The 23304-nt window shown below is 35.1% G+C and overlaps 1 protein-coding gene across 6 annotated transcripts in view; it reads left to right on the forward strand.

Moving 5' to 3' along the window:
* LOC150094297 (protein mono-ADP-ribosyltransferase PARP4-like) overlaps positions 1 to 23304 on the forward strand; it is an 879331-nt gene that overhangs the window by 811625 nt on the left and 44402 nt on the right. For 4 of the 6 annotated variants that reach the window (XM_090411811.1, XM_090411813.1, XM_090411810.1 and 1 more), the window contains 2 exons: positions 5723 to 5845; positions 19701 to 19777. In XM_090411811.1, coding sequence (XP_090267937.1) covers positions 5723 to 5845; positions 19701 to 19777 — 200 coding nt within the window. Of the gene's footprint in view, positions 1 to 5722; positions 5846 to 19700; positions 19778 to 23304 lie in introns of those variants that run through there. The other 2 variants (XM_090411815.1, XM_090411814.1) reach the window with 1 other exon arrangement.

Consider the following 23304-nt stretch of genomic DNA (forward strand, 5'->3'; position numbering starts at 1 on the left):
CCATGACTTTTCTTTAGCCAGTTTTACACAGTGTTTAGCTTTCTTACATTTGTCTCTGTATTCTGTAAGAGTAAAAGCTGACTTATTTGCCAGGAACTTTTGATATGCTTTCTTCTTTTCCTTCACTGCCTCCATTACTTCCTGTGTCCACCATGGAGTTCTGATTTTTCTATCCTTGCACACAACCTCACCACATACCTCTCTGGCTGAATCAATCAATGTTTTCTTCATTGCTTGCCACTGAATCTCCAAGGTTTGGTTCCTGCTCTCAAACTCTTTCATTTTTTCTTGAATAATATTTGTGTATTTTAGTCTGCAGTTCACATCTGAGAGCTGTTCAACTTTTATTCTCTTCAAAACTTTCTTACATGTCATCTTTTCAATATGAAATTCAATTTTATCCTGCTCAAGACTAAATGGTGATCACTTCCAATTTCAAATCCTTTGTACCAGTGGCAGCCCATGCATAAGCACTGCGACACTGCAGCACCCTCAAGGAAAAAATGAAAATTTTAAAGTTTGTTTGTGTTTATAAATAATAACAATGCTTACAACATTATATAAATACAATACACACAACATGTTAAAGGTTACAGCTTATGTTTCTACAGTGATTGAATAGTTAATAATTGAAATTGTTCAATTAATGCTTTAGATTACGAAACAAATACACTGCAATCTAACACAGTGTCGATATTAACACATTCGACCAATCGCAGCCAGTCTTGCTGATATTCGTTTGCACTTGTGATTGCACGTTACAAGTCATTCCAACACTTCTCAAATGAGAAGTATATCATATGCTTGCACCGTTATTTCTGTGAGATACGAAACTTTTATTATTGGTGTTTGTTAGTGGTGAGGGTGAAATATTTTTAATAAAGCAGTTTTTTAATATGTAAATTTATTTACTAATAAATTGGTTACTGATTAGGAAAAAAATAATCTTTATTTATTTTTTTTATTTTGTATATGCAGCACCCCCACTTAAAATTTTCACCAACCGCCACTGCTCTGTACACTCTGGTGTCCTGCACCAGTGGGAAAACATCACTATCAACAATAACATAGTCAATGCGACTTTTCTTATTCCTTGTCTCTTCTCTCCATGTGAATTTGTGCACATTTTTATGTTGGAACATTGTGTTAGTAATAACCAGTTCATGTTCTTTCCAAATTTTAGAGATATTGAAACATTTATATAGCATTACCACTGTTTTGATCATATATGGTAGCTACCCAGGTCCTGTTTCTCAAATGATATCATTAATAGTTTGGCTGAAAAACAGAAACAGTGATCAGCTCATAATCATACCATCTTTTTGTTTGTAGTATTTGTCTTGAAATTGGAAAAAATGTCTTGTCGAGGCAGTGTTCAAAGAACATGACTTTATCATACAGAAATAGTTCTGGTAGATTTATAATTTTTTCTGTTAATGCATACTGGTTAATGATACCCAGACTGTCTAGTAAATTAGATAGTTCTAATAACATAACCTTAGTTTTGTTTTGTTTTTTTTCAATGAGATATGGTTTTTTTTTTTTTTTTATGCAGGAACCCAATTTGCTATATTTATGTTATTAGAACCACCAGCTCCATGAGGTATGTGGAGAGAGATAAAAGATGAGCAAGTCTGTGGCATTAGTAGGAGGTTGACTATCATGTGATTCATGGCTAACCTCACCACGTAACAACGTGGTGAGGACTCTATCTCTTTCACATATTGTCGTAAGTATTCATGGCTGTAATCGGTGTGTGTGTGTGTGTGTATTCACAAGACGAAAAAACCAGAGTTCCAGGTGAAAAACCCTCTACCTTCATATGAGACTGGCTTACTCGCCTTTAGTCTAAAGAGACCAGATAAAGGTTCTTCACATTTTAGACGGGAATCTAACCCAGGTCTTTCCAAAAAAGGTCTTTGTCTATACCGACTGAGCTATGGAGGCTCTTCATATGCACTAAGAGATGTTTAAAAGTTAGACATATTTTGATACTTTCAACACCTGCGGGTTATGTTGTTGGGATGCCAGGTTGCATCAGATTCCAGTACATTTAGATGTTTTTATTATTTTTATGCATTTTATGGGTTTCTCCTCCCTTCAAAGTAGATAATCTGCATAGTAAATACATGATTTAGCAGACTGTGCATGTAAAATTAATTAAATGGTTAGGGAACAAAAAACTAATTACAAGAGGATTAAAAAAATCCACTTTTTTAGTATTGACTATGTTGGAAATTTCAGAGTTCAATTTTCCTTATGATTTTATTATTATTATTATTATCATCATCATCTTAAGACCCCATGGAGTCAAAGACACATCTAGGAGGTCTTTTTGTCATACACACAGCTCATTATACTGTTAAACATACCCACTCAAATTCTCTGCAAACACCACATTCTCAGGCAAGGCATTCCAATCATTCACAACAAAAAAAAACCTGCTTCTCATTCCCCCCCCCCCTGCTCACACCCTCCTTATACAGCTTCCATGGATGACCTCTGGCTCTCCTCTGATCTCTCACCATTTTCTGTAAAAACCTCTTCAATATTGATCCTATAACAACCCCTCTTCCTCCTATCCACTAGATTCTGTAAATTGCATCTTCTCAACCGTACCTCAAATTCATCATTTCATAGATCAGAAACCTTCAGTTGCCTCTGGACCATTACTAACATCTCTTCATCCTTTTGAAAACCAGGTAACTAAAGTTTTGCCCAGTAGTCCCTGCATGGCCTAATCAAAACCTTATACAATGGAATAAAATTTTTACTTACTTTTACGAGTCACTATCCTCTGCATCATTCTCAGAATTCATTGTGTTGTCCTCACAGTTTTGGTAATGTGTCCCCTAAATTTCAGATCCTTATCCACTATCACCCCAAGATCTCTTATTTCATACACCTTCTACAATATATCCTCACTAATACAAAATACAACAATGTATATGTCGTTGAATTTTAAAACCTTACATTTTGCAACATTGAACTGTTATCCCTATTCCCGTGCCCATTCACTCAATCTATTCAAGTCTTCTTGTAAGGCCACAACATTTGCTCTACTCTTCATAGGTCATCCCAACTTTGCGTCGTCTTCATATAACTAAACATCCCCATCCAAATCTTTGCCAGTATCGTTAATATACGAGTTAAACAGTAATAGCCTAAAACAGACCCCCCTGAGGCACTCCACTAGTGACTTTCCTTTTCCTGGCTATCGCTCCCCCATACACAACTTGTTGATACCTATCAGATAGCCAGTCTCCAATCCAATGCACTAATCTAATATCCAACTTCATTTGCTCTAGTTTGACTATCAACTTATCATGCAGTAATCTATCAAAATCCTTTGCAAAATTATTATTATTATTATTATTCCTGATACCTCCAAAGAGTCCGAAGACTCATTGCGGGAGGACACCTACAACTGTCTCAACCACTACACCGAACCTCTACTATAAATCATTTCCATCAACGCCATCTACCACCCATCTCCACCACCACCACCTAGTATTTTTTGTCTGTATGCGGGGTGAAAAACCCGAGTTTCTGGGAGAAAAAACCTGCTACCTCCGTATGAGATCGGAGTATATTAAATCTAAGTATATTACTCTGTATCCTTCTTCTCTCTCCAAGGAAGCAGTCACTTTATTGTAATAAGTAAGTAGATTACTAAAATATGACCTCCCTTTGACAAATCCATGCTGTGCATCAAAGATAATACCATTATTGTCAACCCAATTCTGGACCCTAGTTCTCACCAGTTCTCATCATATTGCCTTTTCATTCCATAAAAGTTATGCAATTTTTCTTCATGCAATAGTTCAAATTATCAATGTTAAACATATAACCTCAACTCTTTTTTTATTAACTGTGTTTTATATTCATTAAAGAAAATCAGAAATTCATCTCCCTTTGGATTAAAACGCTTTTAGAGGAAATTCTACAAATTTGAAGGTGATCTGAAATGGGCACATATTACCCTTGGTGCTGTTATTGTTGCCAGCATTATTAGTCTACTCTTCAACATAACAGGCTGAATGTTTGAATGCTGCCATGGATGTTTGTGAGTGTCTTTATTCAGGCCCACTTGTTGGAGGCCTGAAGTGGTTTCAGAAAGTTCCCTATTTGATCTCTAAATCAGCTCTCTATTTAGGGTTTCCAAACTTGCTTAAAAAATTAATAAAATCCAAAAAATAAAAATAAGAATATATATATATATATATATATATATATATATAAAATTAACAAGAATGGGGGGAAATACTTAGCCCAACCACAGTACAAATGTACTATAGATTTATAAAAATCTTTCATGGGTGTGATCCACATAAAAAAATAATAAATAAATAAAATTTATATTTCTTAAACTTATATTAATTTTCATAGTTTTCCAATATTAAATTATTTTTCCAATTAAAACTATTTTCATAGTTTTCCAATATTTTTTCATATATTAAAAGTATCTTCTAATATATGAGAAAACAGTTTGGGTGATATTGGATCCTCTTGTCTCATTCTTCTCTCAATTCTGAATTCCATTCCCTGATGACCTAAATATATACTGACTGTTCAGGTCTAATATATAGTTTTTAATAATCTTTTATACTTTGCTTGGATGGCCTGTTGTTTTCAGCTGTTTATTATATAAAGAATCATAGGCTTTTTCAAAATCTACAAACACTAAATATACAGTAAATAGAAAAAAAAAAGTAAATGAATAAAATAAAATAAAAGTAAATACAATCCGAAAAATAAAAGTTATATATATATATATAATTAACAAGAATGGGAGGGAAAATACTTAGCTTCCCCACAGTACAAATGTACTATAGGTTTATAAAATCCTTTCATGGGTGTGAATTCTGAATTCCATTCCCTGATACTAGGTTTGTATCCGTAGAAATGATTTTATTCATTTGCTTTTTATATTGGTTAATAGTGTGGTTATGATCTCTTATAGAGAATCTTGGTCTGAAGCCTACATGTTCATGCTGCTGTACATCATCCAAAAATCTTGTGATTCTGTTTAATATAATGGATATAAAAATTTTGTACAATTGCTATGGCAAACTGATTGGTCTTTATTGATATCATCTATGCTACCCTTTTTTTATATAATAAAATAATCCTTAATTTTAGGCCACTGTAGTGCAATACTTTCTGTATTTCAGATATCATTCAATGTATCCAGTATAATCTTATGAAACTCCAGCCCTCCTGATTTTTTGTGTTCTGCTAATATGCCATCTTCCCCCAGATTTTGATTATTTTTTGCTGACGTGAGAACTTTCCAGAATTCTTCTCTTCTGATTGATAGTTCTGTGTCTGCTTCATCTTAATTTTTGTACAAATTTAGTACAGGATCTGTATTTGTTTCTCTACTTGTATATAGGACCCTCTGCACCAAATTATTACTGAACATTTTTACCTCATTACTTATTAGCAATGTTTATATTATTCCTTAGTTTCCTAAAAAGTATTATGCTACTTACTGGTGATAAGAAAAAAATAATGCACTTTTTAACATAAGTGTTAGATTTTTTTTCATTTCAATGAGATATTTCATTTCCATGCTTGCTTCACTTAAAGGTCTAATTGTTATGCATTCACTCTGAACAAGTGATGAGATCTCAGAATATAAGTATTTACATATTAGTTAAATATTTTTCCTTACATAATTTATGTGTATAGTCTATTGGATAATGTTGATTATTTACAGATGTCATTCAAACCAAAGGAGGTGGTTTGCCATTCTGTTTAACATTTCTTCAGCAAGTAAGAAAAATAAATATTGTAAAAAGTCATCCACTTGTAACTGATTTGCTGGCCCCAGTTTTTGAAGGTAAATTGGCTTGTTTTTTTTAATGGATAATTGAATTATTTTTCAGTTACCATATTATTTTAGTTCATCTTGCTGTTTACTTTTAGAAAGCAACAATTATAGGATAATTAATGAATATTATAGATATTTTGTTTTCACCTAATTATTGAAACATGTTTAAATATATATTCAATAATGACAAGCTTAGAACAATGTTATGGTATGTATGAGCTGCAAGGGATTTTAGAGAGAATGCTTAAAACATACTTTTACTGAAGAGTAGTAAAAAAAATCATTATTAAAATTAAGTGGTTACTGTGAAAAAGAAGTTAAGAAGAATAAAGTACAAAGTCAGTTAATGACCATTCAGCCAAGTGGTTAGCATATCAACTCTCCAACCAACAGGCTATATGGTTCAAATCCTGCCTTTGGAATGGATGTTTGTGAATGTCTTTAGGTGAGAGGTGGATTTCATCACTCAGTGTGAGACCACCACCCCACTTATTGGAAGCCTGAAGGGATTGAAAAAATTCCATGTATAGTCTCAAGAGAAGGTTTCTGGACCTGGTAAAAAATAAATAAAAAATATATATATAATAAATAAAAAAAAATCCTTAACCTGCCTATAGTGCAAATGTAAGGGAATATAAAGTGTAGAATTGGCCATTTTTATTTAGTTGGCATTACAAACAAAGCAACTAAGACTGGCTAGAGAACACACAAACATGATACATGTGATTCTCTTATTTAAAATAAGGAGCTAATGGGCTTCATTTCGGCAATGTAAACATTATTTAAATTAAGGGGATATTAAATCCCACATTGTTTTAAAACCGAATAAGAAACTCAAAGATCAGAATCAAAGAGTTACATGCCGAATATAGTAACTATAAAAGTATTGGTGACTACTAGCATAAGCTAAAGCACGTAGTCCAAGTACGTAGTACAAACTAGGGCAACTCGTAGCAAAGGAGGAGAAAGTTCTGATTGCTATTCTTAGTATTTTCCATAATGTAAAACCCATCTCCTAGGAGATGTATGATGTTATACATTATGGTGGGAGGTCACTACCCAGACCAGTTTCGATCTTTATTGAGATCTCATAAGTGAGTAGCTAGACCAAACTAATACTAAGGGTATAGCGAAAAGAACTTATATACTCTGCTATACGAGTTGTCAAAAAGGTGCACCCATAAATTATTTAAAACAAGGAACCGATAGGCTTCATTTCGGCTATGTAAACATTATTTAAATTAAGGGGATATTAAATCCCACATTGTTTTAAAACCGAATAAGACACTCAAAGATCGGAATCAAAGAGTTACACGTCAAATATAGTAACTATAAAAAGTATCGGCGACTACTAGCGTAAACTAAAGCACGTAGTATACAAACTAGGCCAACTCATAGCAAGGGAGGAGAAAGTTCTGATCGCTATTCTTAGTATTTTCCATAATGTAAAACCCATCTCCTAGGAGATGTATGATGTTATACATTATGGTGGGAGGTCACTACCCAGACTGGTTTCGATGTTTATTGAGATCTCATCAGTGAGTAGCTAGACCTTAATTCTCAATAAAGATCGAAACCGGTCTGGGTAGTGACCTCCCACCATAATGTATAACATCATACATCTCCTAGGAGATGGGTTTTACATTATGGAAAATACTAAGAATAGCGATCAGAACTTTCTCTTCCTTTGCTATGAGTTGCCCTAGTTTGTACTACGTGCTTTAGCTTACACTAGTAGTCGCCTATAATACTTTTATAGTTACTATATTCGACATGTAACTCTTTGATTCCGATCTTTGAGTTTCTTATTCGGTTTTAAAACAATGTGAGATTTAATATCCCCTTAATTTAAATAATGCCAAAATGAATACGGTATAGCAAAAAGAACTTATATACTCTGCTATACGAGTTGTCAAAAAGGTGCGCCTATAAATTATTTAAAATAAGGAGCCAATAGGCTTCATTTCGGCGATGTAAATAATGCCATTTTCATGATGGAAAATGGCATCAGTAACTCCAGAAACCTGTTAAATTTCTGTCAATGTCCTAAACAGAAATGTAGCAGGTACTTACTACAGTTATCAATCCTTCTCTTTTCTTCAGATTTTCCCAAAACACTTTTCCATGTTTGAAATATATTTTCTATGTTACTGTTTAGGTCTGTGACAAGAAACAACTTTGTCAGCTACCCTCTGTAATTACTCAATGTAATGAATCATAGACATAAGTCGGTCTCATTTGCCAATTTTCCATTTTGAATTTTTTTTTTAATCTGCAAAACAGGCAGCTGACCAGAAGAACACATGACATGTACAGACATAATATGCTGGCCTCATATTCTTAGCCTCATTTATAAATCCAAAAACAACCAAAACCTCAGCCTCTTATTCAGAAGTTTTTCTTAGTGTCTGGTGTTGAATACTCTACTTACCTTCTCCCTAATCACTACTTCCTGAATATTGGGCCAGAGCTCTTCAACCACTAGGTTTCAATCCCACCATAGATAGAGATATTTGTAAATGCCTTTAGGTGGTACCATGAATTTCACTGTCTGATGTGAGACAACAACTCTGCTTATAAAGACGTGAAGTGGCTTGCAAAATGTCCATGTTTTATCTGTAGAGTAGGGTTTTCAAGTATAGCACTACTTCTTAGTCCACCCTCAATACCTTTCTTGGGTGAGATTCACATAAAAAATAAAATTTAAAAATTATCGAATTTCTGCTGTGTAGCTCCAAGGAATGAACAGAATACTATGATAGTACTAATAATGTAATCTTAGTTATCGGGAGTTTCCTATTGAAAATTTACGTCCCAAATGGATATATTATTTCTGAGAACACCAGTAATGTCAGATCTTACATTACTAAATGCATCAGTCCACCTACTTCTTAGTCCTCCTGCTGTGGATTCTTTTCCTGTCATCCAGGTATCAAACACTTGTTTTTGCTAACCTTTCCACTCCCATTCCATTTAAGTAACCAGTACCATCTAAGATGGCACTGATCGCATATTCTTGAATGTCAAAAAATGTCAAAATTCTTTATATTATCTTCTTTGTCATATGATTTTGCTACTGATAGCATTTGCTTACTATTCTAATTTTTCTCAGAACTCTCATATCTGTGGTCTCTAGTCTTTATTTCTAGCCCAGCTCTCACATCCACAATCATTGAGAGCTGTTTGAACACTGTCTTGTATATACACTGTCTTATCAGTGTGCAATTTTCCTCCAAATCAATAAATATCAATAAGTAAATTTATTCAGCTGGCTCCCCACCATATTAACTTCATTTATTCTGTTGTCTGCTTCCATATTTAATTGCCATTTTCATTAAAAATTGTGCCTAAATAGTTGAAATATTGTACTTGTTTTGATGATTCACCATTGAGAATCAACAAATGCAGTTGATCTTTTAAATGTTGCTGCCAATTTTAATAGTTTTTGTCTTTTTTAAATTGCTGATTTCGTGCAAAATTTGTTACAGCAGATATTCTATTTAGGTAGCATCCTGAAAACTTGCGTACTGGATTTATTCAGAAGCTATGTCTAGACAAGTGATTAGGTAGAAAGAAAGAAGGAATCAATTAATGTTTCTAAAGAGTTCATGGGTTGTATTTGGGGAAAATAGTATTCTGAATGTTTTTCTAAAGAACAAAAATAAAGATATTGAATGACAAGGATGAAAAGTTGGTTCACTGACTTTGGAAGTGAATAGTATGGAAGTTGATTAACTTCCATATGCAATTCCCATATTCTTCCATGATTAGAGGCAAGGAGGATCGTAAAATATCTGTGAGAAAGTGATTGGAGCAAGACTATGAGAGAGGGACCATCTCTTAAGTGTAAAAGATGACAAGAAATTATATTCAAACGAAGTTTGCGCATGAAGTAACTTCATGAATGGGCTACTTCTTCACATCAGTTGCCTTACTATCCCATGTTGCAACACACACACATCATTGGAACATGTAAAATGCTATGCATTATGGGAAGAGTCACTACTCAGACAAGTTTTGACCTTTATTGAGGTGAAAAAGTAAAGGGGTGCTCATCATAGGCCTAGAGTAATTAGTATAGGTGTGCAAGAGAGCCTGATAGCGTTAGGAGAAAGGCACAGATAGATAGTATGAAAGATAGAGTAAAGGCCTTAGCTCTTTTATATCATCATATAGCCAAAGGCTATGAGTTTTCCTTTTTCACCAGTCTCATGCAGATGAACAACCAAAAGACCAATTGAAACTAAAGCAAACACATGAAACAAAGTGTTGTTGTCAGTACCCAACTGCGGAAGTTTGCGGCGAAAGAGATTAAAGATTTCTTTGTCAGGTTTTACCTCTTTTTTTTAATGGAAAGAATGTCAATGCTAGAATGTTGTAGCAATCTTAGAGTGAAGCACAGAATGTTGTAGTATTCAGGAACAATCTCAGCTTTTGGACCTTTATAATTATTCACTCCAAACAGGGAAAGATGAAAACCCAGGTAGTACTGGAGGAGGTCTGCACATGTGAGATTGGTCTGCAACATTTTATGGATTTTTGAAGCTTAAATAGCAGCTCTTTAAGACTGGAAGCCCAAATCCTCCACTCTTCTTTAATAACTGAAGAAATTCTTGTTTAACTTTTTGTTATCGGCTGGACCAAAAAAATTGCGCAAGCTTACTATTGTTTTATTAGGCAGGGAAAATTTTGGTTTTGAGTAATATGGCTTTAGAAGAAAAGGAAACTGGTCTAATTTTCTAGTCTTCTAAGCTTTCAATGTTCTTGTATATAAGTTCCTGAGCTGGTAATATTGGATAAGTGGAGAAGGGAATTCCAAGTATAATGAGATGTTCTCTCTTAAAGATTAGTCTAAAAGGAATGCCTCCAAGATCCCACTTCCCAAAATCTTTTAATTTTGTCTTGTCTGCATTAGCAGTTAATCCACAGATATGGCTGAATTTTTCTAAAATACCAAAAAAGATGTATATTGAATCATTATCCTTCAAAGTGCCCACTACACCATCAGCATATTCTAATACCTTATTTTCCTTTATAGTTGAAGGAACTGTTATTCCTCACCCAGCATGTGTATTGTTGACTTCCTGTAAAAAATGTTCAAGAACCAATGCAAAAAAGAGCAATGGACTAAGAGGGCAACCTTGCTTGGCTCCTTTTTGAATTTTGACTGGGTCACACCCTCCTCTCCTCCTCCCCCAAACAAATACACAAATGCTATCACCATTCCATATATCAAGAGCACATCTGCAATATAATCTTACAATCACTTACAAACCATATAAGAACTCAGCATTCTTTATCTGCTTTACCAAAGGCCATCCATACACTAAGACCTGCTAGGTGTTTACCAGATTCTTTGCAGTTACCATGGCCAAACAAACAGCACAGCCAACCAGATATAGTCCATATGTTTGGCAATTCAGTGCCAAACAGATGGACTACATCTGGTTCTACCACTACCACTATGACCACTCAAGACTTACCATGGACACTCACTACAGGATACACCAGAAGAGGGTCACTCTACTCCACCACAGCAAATACAAATATGAGAGGCTATTCCTAGAATCTGCCTCAGCTTTAAGAAACTTACTTAACCTCAACAAATTCAATCACATGAAATTGCCACAAATATGGGAAGCACTCATCATCATCAGACCTTCAGTCCAACAGCCAAGACTACCCAAAAGTCAGTGGATGAGTCCCAGTAGATTGTAGTATGGTGGCTTCTCTTATAAGCATGACACCACCCAGACCAGTAACTAGATCATCTGCAGATGATTTGGTGCTTGCACATCACACTGTAGGAAGCAGGGAGAACCACATAGTCTCAATGGCTGCCTTAATGCTTTTGTTTTAGTGGCCTTATTGCCAGAACAGTTTCTTCTGTACCATAACAGTACAGAAGAAACTTCAGTTAGCATTGTCTTTCAGTGTGCAAGGCACAAACAGTATTGTTGCAGTGGCTAGACAGTATTCTGATTTAGAGGCATGCAAGCATAATCCCACATTAAGGATCCAAAGGCATTCCATCCCCAGCATACATGAAGCATGGGTTTAAGGACCATGCATCCCACATTCAATATGACCTCAGTATCTTCAGACATATGTACAAAAATGGAGTCTGATACCTTGTATCAGACTCCATTTTTGTTCCTTTTGAACCTTGTTCATGCCAGTTATTTATTTGTCCAAGCACATGAATCTCCACCCTAACACATATAGCTAACTTGCATACTAATTTAACTACCCACCCTATCCTAACTCCTGTCAAGCGATCTCTAGAAGCAACTTGCCATCATTTGAATCATTGGGTTTGTCCCATCAAGACCACTAACCCAATCCAACAAGTCCACCATCATTAGACCGGTAAACAAGAAGATTCGCAACAATTGCTGTGCTTTTGTAGTTTTTGTGGCATATACACTTGTGGCTCTAACAATGTCATCACCAGAGAGCCATTTTCCTATGTCCTGATTATAGATGCACCTTGTGGGATGGAAAGTTCCCACATTTCTAAGAATAACACTCAGCATGCTCTCTCTATGGGATCCTCTACAACAGGCATGCTGATCCTGCCCTTTAAAACAGTAGTTTTCAAACACAGGCTTTCTTATTTAACCAGTGGAGCCAGAGCTCCATCCATCACATCAGAACAAATAGCATCTATTCACTCTGTCATGTTCACTCCAGCCAGTTATCCACAATCTTGATTGATATTATTCACTTAAACATTTGCAACAATGAGCAGGGATCACATGGTGGCAACGCATTTCAACAGCCATCGCAGTGCTTTATTTTAATTAGACAGTCAGATTCTCCTTGTTCATTCCAGTTCTGAGTCAGCTGTTAGTTGTAGGCTGAAATGGTTGTACCAGGCAGGAAATGTAGTATGCCACACAGCTGAGGCATTTTATGAGAAAGCCCTGATGTAGGTCTGGCCTCAACTGTTTCATCATTCAGTTTTGTGTGTTGCAGTGCAATAACCACTTTGGACCTCAGACCAATGACCCCAGACTTCAGAGCCAACTTTCGTTGCCATGCTTGGGCCTCATTTACCCAGTATTAGTGTATGCATGCACATATCATATTGTACTATTGTACTGTTCCCAGTTTGAGTTCACTGAAATATTGTAAGTATGAATTAAAGTTATTGTAATTAATATTCAGCATATGTTGTAATTTCCTTAAAGTGCAGTCATAACTATCTCTAGTCCAGAGTATTCTAAAAATAAGGTGATATACTTTTTATTACTTATATATGGAAAATATATGAATTCTGCATTAATTCAACCTTGGTATCTTCCTGAGTCTGACTCCCACTGATGAGACCTCGATATAGTTTCAAAACCCTTTTGGTAGTGGTCTTTCCCATAATGGTTTTGCATTATGGAATACTGAGGCACTTGATGTCAAGTCTGGGAAAATGCAATACTTCACATGCAAACTATGTTTGCTTATGCTTGGATAAAAGATTAAACAAGAATATAATTTCTTCAAATATGATTCACTTTGTAACCAAGTGAAAAAAAAATTTCTAAAACTCAAGAGAATATGCTACCTCTGTTTTAGCATCTATTATCAGATTCCATTCATAACGATTTTTCCAATTTTCATCTGCTAAGCCTGTTTTTTTCCATAGCTCTCTCATGGTATTCCGCTCTATGTAGTCCTTGGTCTTCTTTTTCTACTTCCAGAGGATGACCAGTTCATAATTCTCAATGACCATCATTCTTCTTTCATTCTCTGGACATGTCCATACCATTTCAAAGCAAGTCATCATATGATTCATATAAGTGATTCTCATCCTTCATCTTAAGTAATCCATCTCCATGACTTCTATGACTTGTTTCCTTTGTCTGTTAGTGAGGGGTCCAACATGCAGCCCAGACATTTAAGGCATCCACTGATTATATGGTTCCCACCCCTTACAAAAGATCTCTTGCACCATCACCTCCAACAGTTATTAGTGTTTAATAGACTGACTTTCAAGCTTCAATGGTTAGATGTTTTTAACAATCTTCTCATCTGGTATTCCACATCCTCCTGTTCCTGTACAAGGTTTACCTGATCATCAGCAAAAAGAAAATAATGCAAGACTTGTTCTCCTCTGAATACAACTGTTCCCAGTACTCATAACACATAGCCCATATCCTAATCCCATGTCTGTATTGACATTGAGAGTTTATAATATCCTAAGCAACCCCAATTAACCTACCTCAATCACACTATTTACAAAAGCAACTATTTAGCAATCCAACTATTTTTTTCTGTTTCTGTTTTGGCAAGGAGACAACAACATCATTTAAGTTATCCTTCCTTTTACCTACCACATAGCACAAGCTCTTTTGGGTTTTCTTTTTCCTGCTTTGCCAATTTTCACTGACAATCTGATTTTCTCTTCCTTTCCATCCTGGTAACTCTTCTGGTTGTACTTAATGAGACTGATAAGCATACTGTCACCTTTCTCTTTATGTTCCCTCTGTAAAGAGAAAGGTGACAGTATGCTTATCAGTCTCTATAAACATTTTTTTCATTAGATAAGAGTGAAGTGGATGATCCTGCTCCTCCTTTTATGCTCACTTGATTAAATCCTAACAATGGATTTAAATATCTCTTGACCAGTTTCCATGCATGCCTGCCAATGCTCTAAGCTTCTTTTCTCTTCCTATTATACTACATTATGTTACCACTATATCCAGCCTCTCAAACTTTGTTAAGTAATTACCTCTCAATAGCTACATAAAGTCCATTTTTCTTCCACCAGTCTTCCATCATAACAACTCATTCTGTACTCATTGAGCTGATTTGTTGACGCATGTCAGCTATATCTTTCTTTGCAACTGCCACTCTCTATCTGCAACCAATTATTATATATTTTGTCCTATTGGCCTCTGACTTCACCAGATAGCTTCATATTGGCTTACATAACCCTGCTTTTGCCTTTCTGCTGAACTTCTCTTGTTGATTATAATTATTTTATCATCAGCTATACCCTCTACATCTCGATCTTCTCTCTCTCTAACTTTCCAAAATGTAATATTACGTATATTCTATCACTGAAACTATACCCATTTCTGTTAAAGAGGTCTTACTTAATGTCTGAGTCAAATTAGATGATATGAGAAACTGCTCATTCTTATTCCTGATTCTTTTGACATTAGTCCTGTATACATAGATGGTAATATTTTCTTAGTCCTGCATTCTTTGACAATTCTCATTTCCACACCTGCTCACCTACTTTTCTTCCATAATCTCTAGTTTCCCTGATTCTACAATTCAGTTCTTTAACTTAGCTAATTCCAAATCTGTTTTATGTTACAGGCCATCAGTTATAAACTTTTTTATCCATCAAATATATAATATAAATCTTTAAATTTCAACCATTTCCTCAACACAGCCTATGGTACTGAATTGCTCATAATAATGGATCTTCCTAACTTTCTCCTATCATGCTGTGGCAACTGACTTTCATTCTTCCTATAATTCTTTTAGTGGGGTTCATGACTTTCAAATGATCAGTCATATCATTTTTATTGGCATCAGAATTTCAGCTAATAATTCACCATTGAATTTCTGCAGTGCATGAATTTAATGAAATATATATATATAGGTTCTGTATTAAAATTTGTTGAGCCATTTTTAGTTTTAGTTTCGAATAGACCATTTTTAGTGGCATCATAAATTTGCATATCAGATGATAGTAATAATTCAGAACCGCATAATGCATATTAACTGCATATTAAATTCCATGAATTTAATAAATGTGGATTTTATGGAATTGTATAAATTTTTCAGAGTTATATACTTTTGGTTTCATTCAGATTATTTGTACTGGCAAAATTAGGTAAAACAAAATTATATATCTTGAGTACATAAGATAGAAATGGGTTGGAATGTCATAAATATGCTATATTATCTTCTGACTTGTTTTGATTTTTACAAAAGTACCACCACTTGAAAACAACACTTTGAGTAGTGTTACTTTGTAATTGAAATTTCAACCCTGACCAATCTCAGACTGTATGTAAGCAGTTAAAAGCGCCAATTATAAAAGTGTTGGCCTGTTGGCGGAGTGGTTAGTGTATCTGCTCTCCAGGCAAAGGGCTGCAGGTTCAAATCCAACTGTGGGCATGGATGTTTGTGATTGTCTGTGAAAATACTAGTGATGATGGCAGGCAGTAGATGGCATTGGTGTAGATGATGATGATGGTTACATCATCATCATCTACACCAATTGAATCGCTGAAGTTGGCGGATTGAGTGGTGGAGACGGAGAGTTGTGGAGCAGGCACCCTCCCTTGATGAGGATAATGAAAGTTGTGGAGCAGGCACCCTCCCTAGATAATGAAAGTTTTCTCTCACATTATTATGTTTTTTATTGGCAGAATGATTTAAAATCATAATACCTTTTCTTTACATTCTTCATTAGAATTAGAATCAACTGTTGTGATATGAATGATGCCACTATACACTCTTTTTTTTTTATTTGTTTATAATGATTATACACATTTTCTTATAAGATTTAGGATCATGCAGTCAATACTTTCTAAAGAACTCAAGCAACCTATATATGCTCTTATACATACTAGAAAACTGTACAAAGTCAGTAGTGAAGTCTTCACAGATTACATTTAAGCAGAAATTATCTTAAGGCTTTCTGAGTTCCAGAATATAGCTTTACTCTCACTGCATAAATGATTTTTTTTTTCCTTTTCTGTGTATTTAATTTTTATTTTCTAGCTTGTTTTGAGTCTTTTGACTTCATGGAGATCTACCAGTGCTTTCAGATGGTGGAAATTTATCAAAATTCTATACTTTTAACCTTCTTTCACCTACTGATACAAAAATGACCATGAGATTTTCCCAAAAGGTTTGCTGTAAAGTTTAGAGGGCACATAGCAAAAGTGGCTAAAGCAGCTCATAAGATCACTTGGTCACTGAAGAATACTTTGATGAGCAGAGACAAGCAGGTTAATATTCCTCTTTATCGAGCCTTGATAAGACCCCATCTTGACTACTGCATGCACATCTTGGTGCCAGGGTTTCTTGGTGATGGGGAGGTGGTAAAGAGGATCCAGAGGCGAGTGACCAAGATGATAGCAGGTCTGTGGAACAAACCTTATGAGAACAGGTTGAAAAATTGTGGTGACAGAAACTGGTTGATAGGTGAAAAAGAGGTGATATAATTAAGACATTCAAATACTGAAGGGTTCTTACAAGATTAATTCAGAGGAAATTTTTCAGAACAGTGTGGTGGTGGGAGAACTAGGGGCTGTCCATGGAAACTGAGTAAGAGTGTAGTTAACAAAGGTGTTAGAAGTGAGTTTTTTGCTTGAAGAATAGTGAATGAGTGGAATAGGTTGCCAGTCTGTTGTGGGTGCTATAACTGTGAATGAGTTCAAAGCAAAGTATGATAAATACTGAGCAAAGGTTGGATAGTTCTTGACATGATGTTTAAAGCCTCCCTTGATGAATCTAAGGACTCCTTGGAGTTGCCCGTAATAATAAATAAATTCCATAACTTTTTCCCTTTAAATATTATTGTGTGTTAGTTCATTATCAGCTGATCTTTGTTCTCAACAGCTAGACTGAGTGCTCACAATTCTATGTGCACAGTACCTCAGTGATTAACTGAAAGCAAGTGCCCCAACAAAGAAATAGTCACAGTGAGATTTCACAAAGCAGAAATGCGGGTAAAGTAAACAACACTAAGTGGAGCTTTTCTCCTAACCCATCATGCAGTTAATAGTCATAATATGATTGTCACTTGTTCTGATCAGTGGATGAACCAGTATTCAGACTGGACTTTGATAGTTATTCCCTACAATGACTGGTCCAAACAACTCATTAAATCATTTGCTCTTTCTGCACTTGCCACATTCTTGGGCAGCTCATTCTACTCACCTTTGGCTCTTTAGATAAACATTTCCTTTCTTGCTCATATCTTCCTTATACAGCATCCCAGAGTGGTTTCTTTTATGTCTGTTTCTATAACCATTTTAAAGAAAATGTCTTTGCATTAATAAGCAAAGCTGCAAATCCCTCACCAACTATATGATGTTACAGTTACATCATTCCTCTTCACTTATACCTTACTCATATGACATTTTCTCAATCTGTCTTCATACCCAACATTTCAAAGACCTGTCATTACTTTTTAGTTGCTATCTGCTGGACTCATTTCAAATATCTCTTCATCTTCTTGAAATCAGATGACCACTTCATTTATTAATTCAAACAGAATTTGATGATATCAACACCAGACCTCCATGGCATTATCCCTGACTTCTTACCCCCCCCCACATCTCCTTCAAGATATTTCTACCAGTTGTATAATTTTATTTCCATCCTTGTCTTCCAAATTTCAAAACCTTATGCTTTGCAACACTAAACTATTAACCCACTTGCTTGTCCCATGCAGATAGTCTATTCAGAGCTTCTTGATTTGCATAATTTTTGCATCATCTGCATATCTCAGCATCATTAACATGTAAGTTTCCAGTAAAAATCCCTGTGGAATACCACTAATTTTCCACTAACCATTTCCCTGCACTCAACTTGCTGATGCCTATCAAATAGCCAATTCTTATCCAACTCACTAATCTGTTATCATAGATCCTGATTTATTTACTGACTTGACATTGTGGTAGTCTTGAAAAGGTCTTAGATCTTTGAGACTTGATAGATTGCCTATATCTATAAAATCTATATGTACTACTTTATGTTTATCTGCCTTGATCGCTAAATTTGTCACTCTGTTGTAATATATATGTCGATTGCTAAAACATGACCTAACCTACCCATAACAAAAACATACTGAGCATGATTCTGCTTTTATCATCCTCATTCTGAATCCTTTACTTTACCAGACTTCTAGTATCTTAATACAACTCAACTTATACCCCCCCCCACACACACACACATACACTCCTTTGTCTTATGGAACAATTTTATTCTCCTTTCTCTCTTTTGGTATTCACTCTGCTGCAAGTATGTCAAGGCTGTAGTTACCTCTCTGGAACATTTCCTTAAAATATACAGCAATATGTCTTGGAGCTCTGTTGCCTTATTAACACTGTGAATATACCTGTACTTAATGTAAACACTTGTGCACCCACCACCCTTTCTCCTCTGCTATCATCCCCCCCCTCACTCAAACCTGCAGGATGTCAAACTTACAAGGATGTAATACCTTGAAATTTTCATTAAGTACTTTAATATATACTCTGCTGTAGTTAACATTTAATACTGTTCACCATAATCGTTCTTTCTTATACTAGTCCCATATCAAAAAAACTGAGATTTTTTTCTTGGCCTATTTGGCTAATTGCTATGTATACTGTACTTATACTTTTTTCATCTTGCACCTTGCACTCCTCATGCAAATGTTCAACACCTTTCACTGCCCCTCTATAATTTCTTTTTCTTCCAGATTGTATCCTTAATTCCTCCATTCAACCATTTTACACATACCTTATCTCTTGACCTTTAGAACACATTCAAACAATGCTGCTTTTAACACAGTCCTTGGTCAGTTTCCAAGTGATGTCGATTTCCTCTTAACTTCTCATTCCATGCTGTTACTTCAAGCTCTCCTGAACTTTACATAATCACTAACCTTGTAGTTCCACATATTTCCTTTTCTCACAGAAGTTGTTATGTGGCTGTCCATCACCTAGGTGATCACTTCGTGGTCATTCTTTAATATCCTTTTCTTCTGTTTTACATCAGCATGTTGAAAGCTTTGATTCTTGACAAGCAATTTAATTATACAAATTTACTTTTTCTTAATTACAAATTATATTATACTAAAATACTATGATGAAAAAGTAATGTGTTTTAATATTTCTTCATTTTTCAGGTGCACCATTTGCTAATTTGGATATAGGGAATTTTTCTAGTGAAGAACTACATGGAATATTTCTTTTACAAGCACCAGTAAGCCATTGATTATTTAACAGAATTATTTTGCATTACAGAAACAGTGCATGTTCACACATGTATATAATCTGTTAGCTGTTGTTACTCATTTTTTATGCAATAGACCAATGGTCAGCAATCTTTTTAATATGAAGGGCGCAATACTGTGGGTGCCGTAACGCTCGCGGGCGCTGCATTGCTGACTCCTCCTGATTTAAATAATTAAACTTAACATCACAATTGGTAAATAGTTTTGAAATGTCTTTCTTTACTTTTTTTAGAAATAGCCACACTATTATTGCATAATAAACAAATGCATTTGCCATTATGATTGATAAAGCAATGCACTCACATCTGATCTGACAGATACATCTAATTGTTAACATGAATATTCTTTTTGTATTCATTTTTTATTTTTTATGGTATTTTATATTCATTCATATGTGGCAAAAATATGTTGAAAAGTGAGGTAAATAAAATAATGTTAAAATTTGAAATCTCATTTTTCTTAAAAAGAACTAATCAGAAAATTTCTAAGCCTGAAATGAGAGAAAAAATTCCTCTGTCATGAGCCCTCTGTAATTTTCAAATTTTATGTTGCACTCTTCATATTAAAAGGGTTGCTGATCTCTGCAAGATGTGCTTTACATTTATGGAAAATACTAAGGAAAGAGGTCTGGAGCTTGCTCCACCTTTATTTCGAGTTGCCCATAAGGCACTACTTATGCTTGCATCCGCCGAAACTTTTAGGCATGAAACTCTTGTAGTTTCTATATTCGGCTATGAAATAATGTTGGATTCAATATTCACTTAATTTGTACCATCATGTATTATATTTGCAGTGTTCTTTCTTTATGTTTTCTTGCATTTTAGCACATACTAGTAATGAATGTATCTCTCAGATATATACTGCGATCTACGCTGCAAAATTACCACTGAGAGCTCCAAAGCAGTTTACAATAATTTCTCTGAGGATGCACTAAAAATTCTGTGCGTTGCCGACCTCTGCAATAGACAATAGCAAACCCATAGGTAGTTCATTATAGCACAAGGTTCACTATGGTATATTTAGAGAGGAAGCATACCCCACACTTATCCCAATTCATCTGATCAAGGTTAAATTTCCTCAAAACTTAGGAATTATGTAGAAATATGTAATTTGTTGGCTCTTCCTAGTAAATTTTTGATAGACCTCTCAAAAACTTGATTCCATCCACCCCAAACACTATTATTATTATTTTCTTGATCTCCATGGAGTCGCAAGATTCATCACAATCAATTTAGCCTGTACAATCAGTTTCATTTCATATTCAATCTTAGCTTCCCATACAATACTTGTAACTTTTCTTGCCTGTACTTTATATATTTCATAACTCCTCTCATATTCTCATCATATTCCTTAATCATCATCTTCTGCTTATGGATCTCTTGCTTAATAAGGACACATTCATATATTACCTCATTTAAGTATCATTTCAAAGCTTCCGTTCATGTCTGATATCCTTTCTATTCAGTAACTAATACTATTGGACTAAAGATATTATTCTCTTGAGTTTGTCATAATTTCCAGCTTCATAGTTCAGCATGTAGCCTGTTCTAATTGGAACATTTGTATAGTTTGCTACTACTCAGGACAGTACAGCATGATCACTGTCACCAGTTGGTAGCAAAACCATTCACATTCTTAACTGAGACTGCTCTTGATGCTGTGATCAAATCTAACACTCTTTGACTTTGAGTTACTTCTTTCACATGCTGCTTGACAAAGTTGTCTTGCAACAGTTTCTCCAGTCTCCTGATGTGAAATCCATTCAAATCAGATCATCCCTCTTACACAAATCTTTTCTACCATCAAACTCATTCTTATCATGAAATTTCTCTTCTACCCAATTAATGTTTGGATAATTTAAGTCACTCATAATTATTACTCACTTAATATCCATCAGTGATGCATTTCATCATCTCTAGCAGATGAATTACCAAGTCTGTAGCTACTCCCCCACTTCTCTTCTGTTTTTCCTAAAAATACTATACCATTTCAAAGCTCAGTTCAAGTTACTACATCTGACTCTGACAGCAAAGTTTCACTAATGCTAATAATCATAGACCAAAACATATTCTCCAAGGCAATGACTCTACCCCTTTGACACTGCTTACATTGTGTATAGACATAACCAGTTACTCTTGGCTTTTTCATATATTTACATCTACAGTCTGCTTGGCCTGGTGTTGGGCAACTTTCTCATTTTCATCCATGGACACACTCAAAAAGTCTGAATCCAAAGCAGAAATTTTCACCTTCACCAGATTCATAAACCATGCTCAATGACATTCATATCATTTTCATGTTTGCATACCATAGCTGAACTTACATTCTCATGGTTCCTCCCTTGATGATCTGGTTTTCCTGACTCTGCATTAGATCGCAACCAAAATAATAATTTCTCCAGTCTCTTGATGTCAAATCCATTCAAATGCAGATCATACATCTTACACAAATCTTTTCTACCATCAAACTCATTCCACACATCCAAAATCTTGTATCCATTGCTTCTATATAACCTGCACATTGAATTATTTGCTATTATAGCTATCCTTCTTCTTAACTCAGTACTATCATGTCTAGGTAATAAGCTAACTGTGAGAGAGTAAAAATAGATTTTTACTCTCTCACTTTTCTTTTCTGTTTCTCTGTTACAATTGCAATATCTTTAATTTTTGTTCCTGGGAAGCTCAAAGTAGTGACTCCTTCAACAAGTACAAATTTCATGATCAATTCACCATACTATACCACTTTTTTTTTCTTATCTTCTAACTGATTTACAGTATTGTTAGTATAATTTTCTTTGTTACCATACCTGCATCGATGTTTTCCTGCTTCTTCTTCTTCAGCTCATTTTTCTTGTTCTCTCTGAGTTTCTTTAATTGTTTCTTGACTTTTTCTAATTCTCTCATTGATTTCTGATAATTTGTTTTACTCAGGATATTTCAAGCATAGCATTGTCCTCATTTTTATCTTCAACAGCGATGCTGCAAAGCTTCTGCTCAACTTTTCTAGTAGAAGCTTTCCTTTCTAGTAGCTCTATTAATTTGTGCTTCATTCTTACCATTTTTAAAACAACCTAAATTTAACAATATATCTATAATTATATTACTAAATATAAAAAATCCGAGCCTGTGTAGCTCAGTGGATGTGGCGTTTGCATACCACGGCGCTTGGCCGCACGAAGGAAGACTTGGTTTCGAGTCTAGTCGGCGACTAGAGGAAATTTTTCTAAGTCTTTTTTCAACCGGTTCCTGAGTTAGTCGATCTCTGGCATGGGCAAGCGGGTTTTTACCGCTCGCCCATGCCAGAGATCGACCATGCCATTTCGTCCTTTTACAGGACGAAAAACCCGGAAACTCGGGTTTTTTGTCCTGTAAACTCAAGAAAATCGACCGTAGAACCCACATTATTTCAGACATTAAATATATTGTGTTAGGGACCACGAGATGGCGGCACATTTGAGCCGTCTCTCTTCACTGTGTACCACTTAATTAGTGAT

This window comes from Typopeltis vanoorti, chromosome 22 (assembly GCF_054136105.1).
Source record: "Typopeltis vanoorti isolate ZY-2024b chromosome 22, IOZ_Tvanoo_1.0, whole genome shotgun sequence".
Taxonomy (NCBI): Eukaryota; Metazoa; Arthropoda; class Arachnida; order Uropygi; family Thelyphonidae; genus Typopeltis; species Typopeltis vanoorti.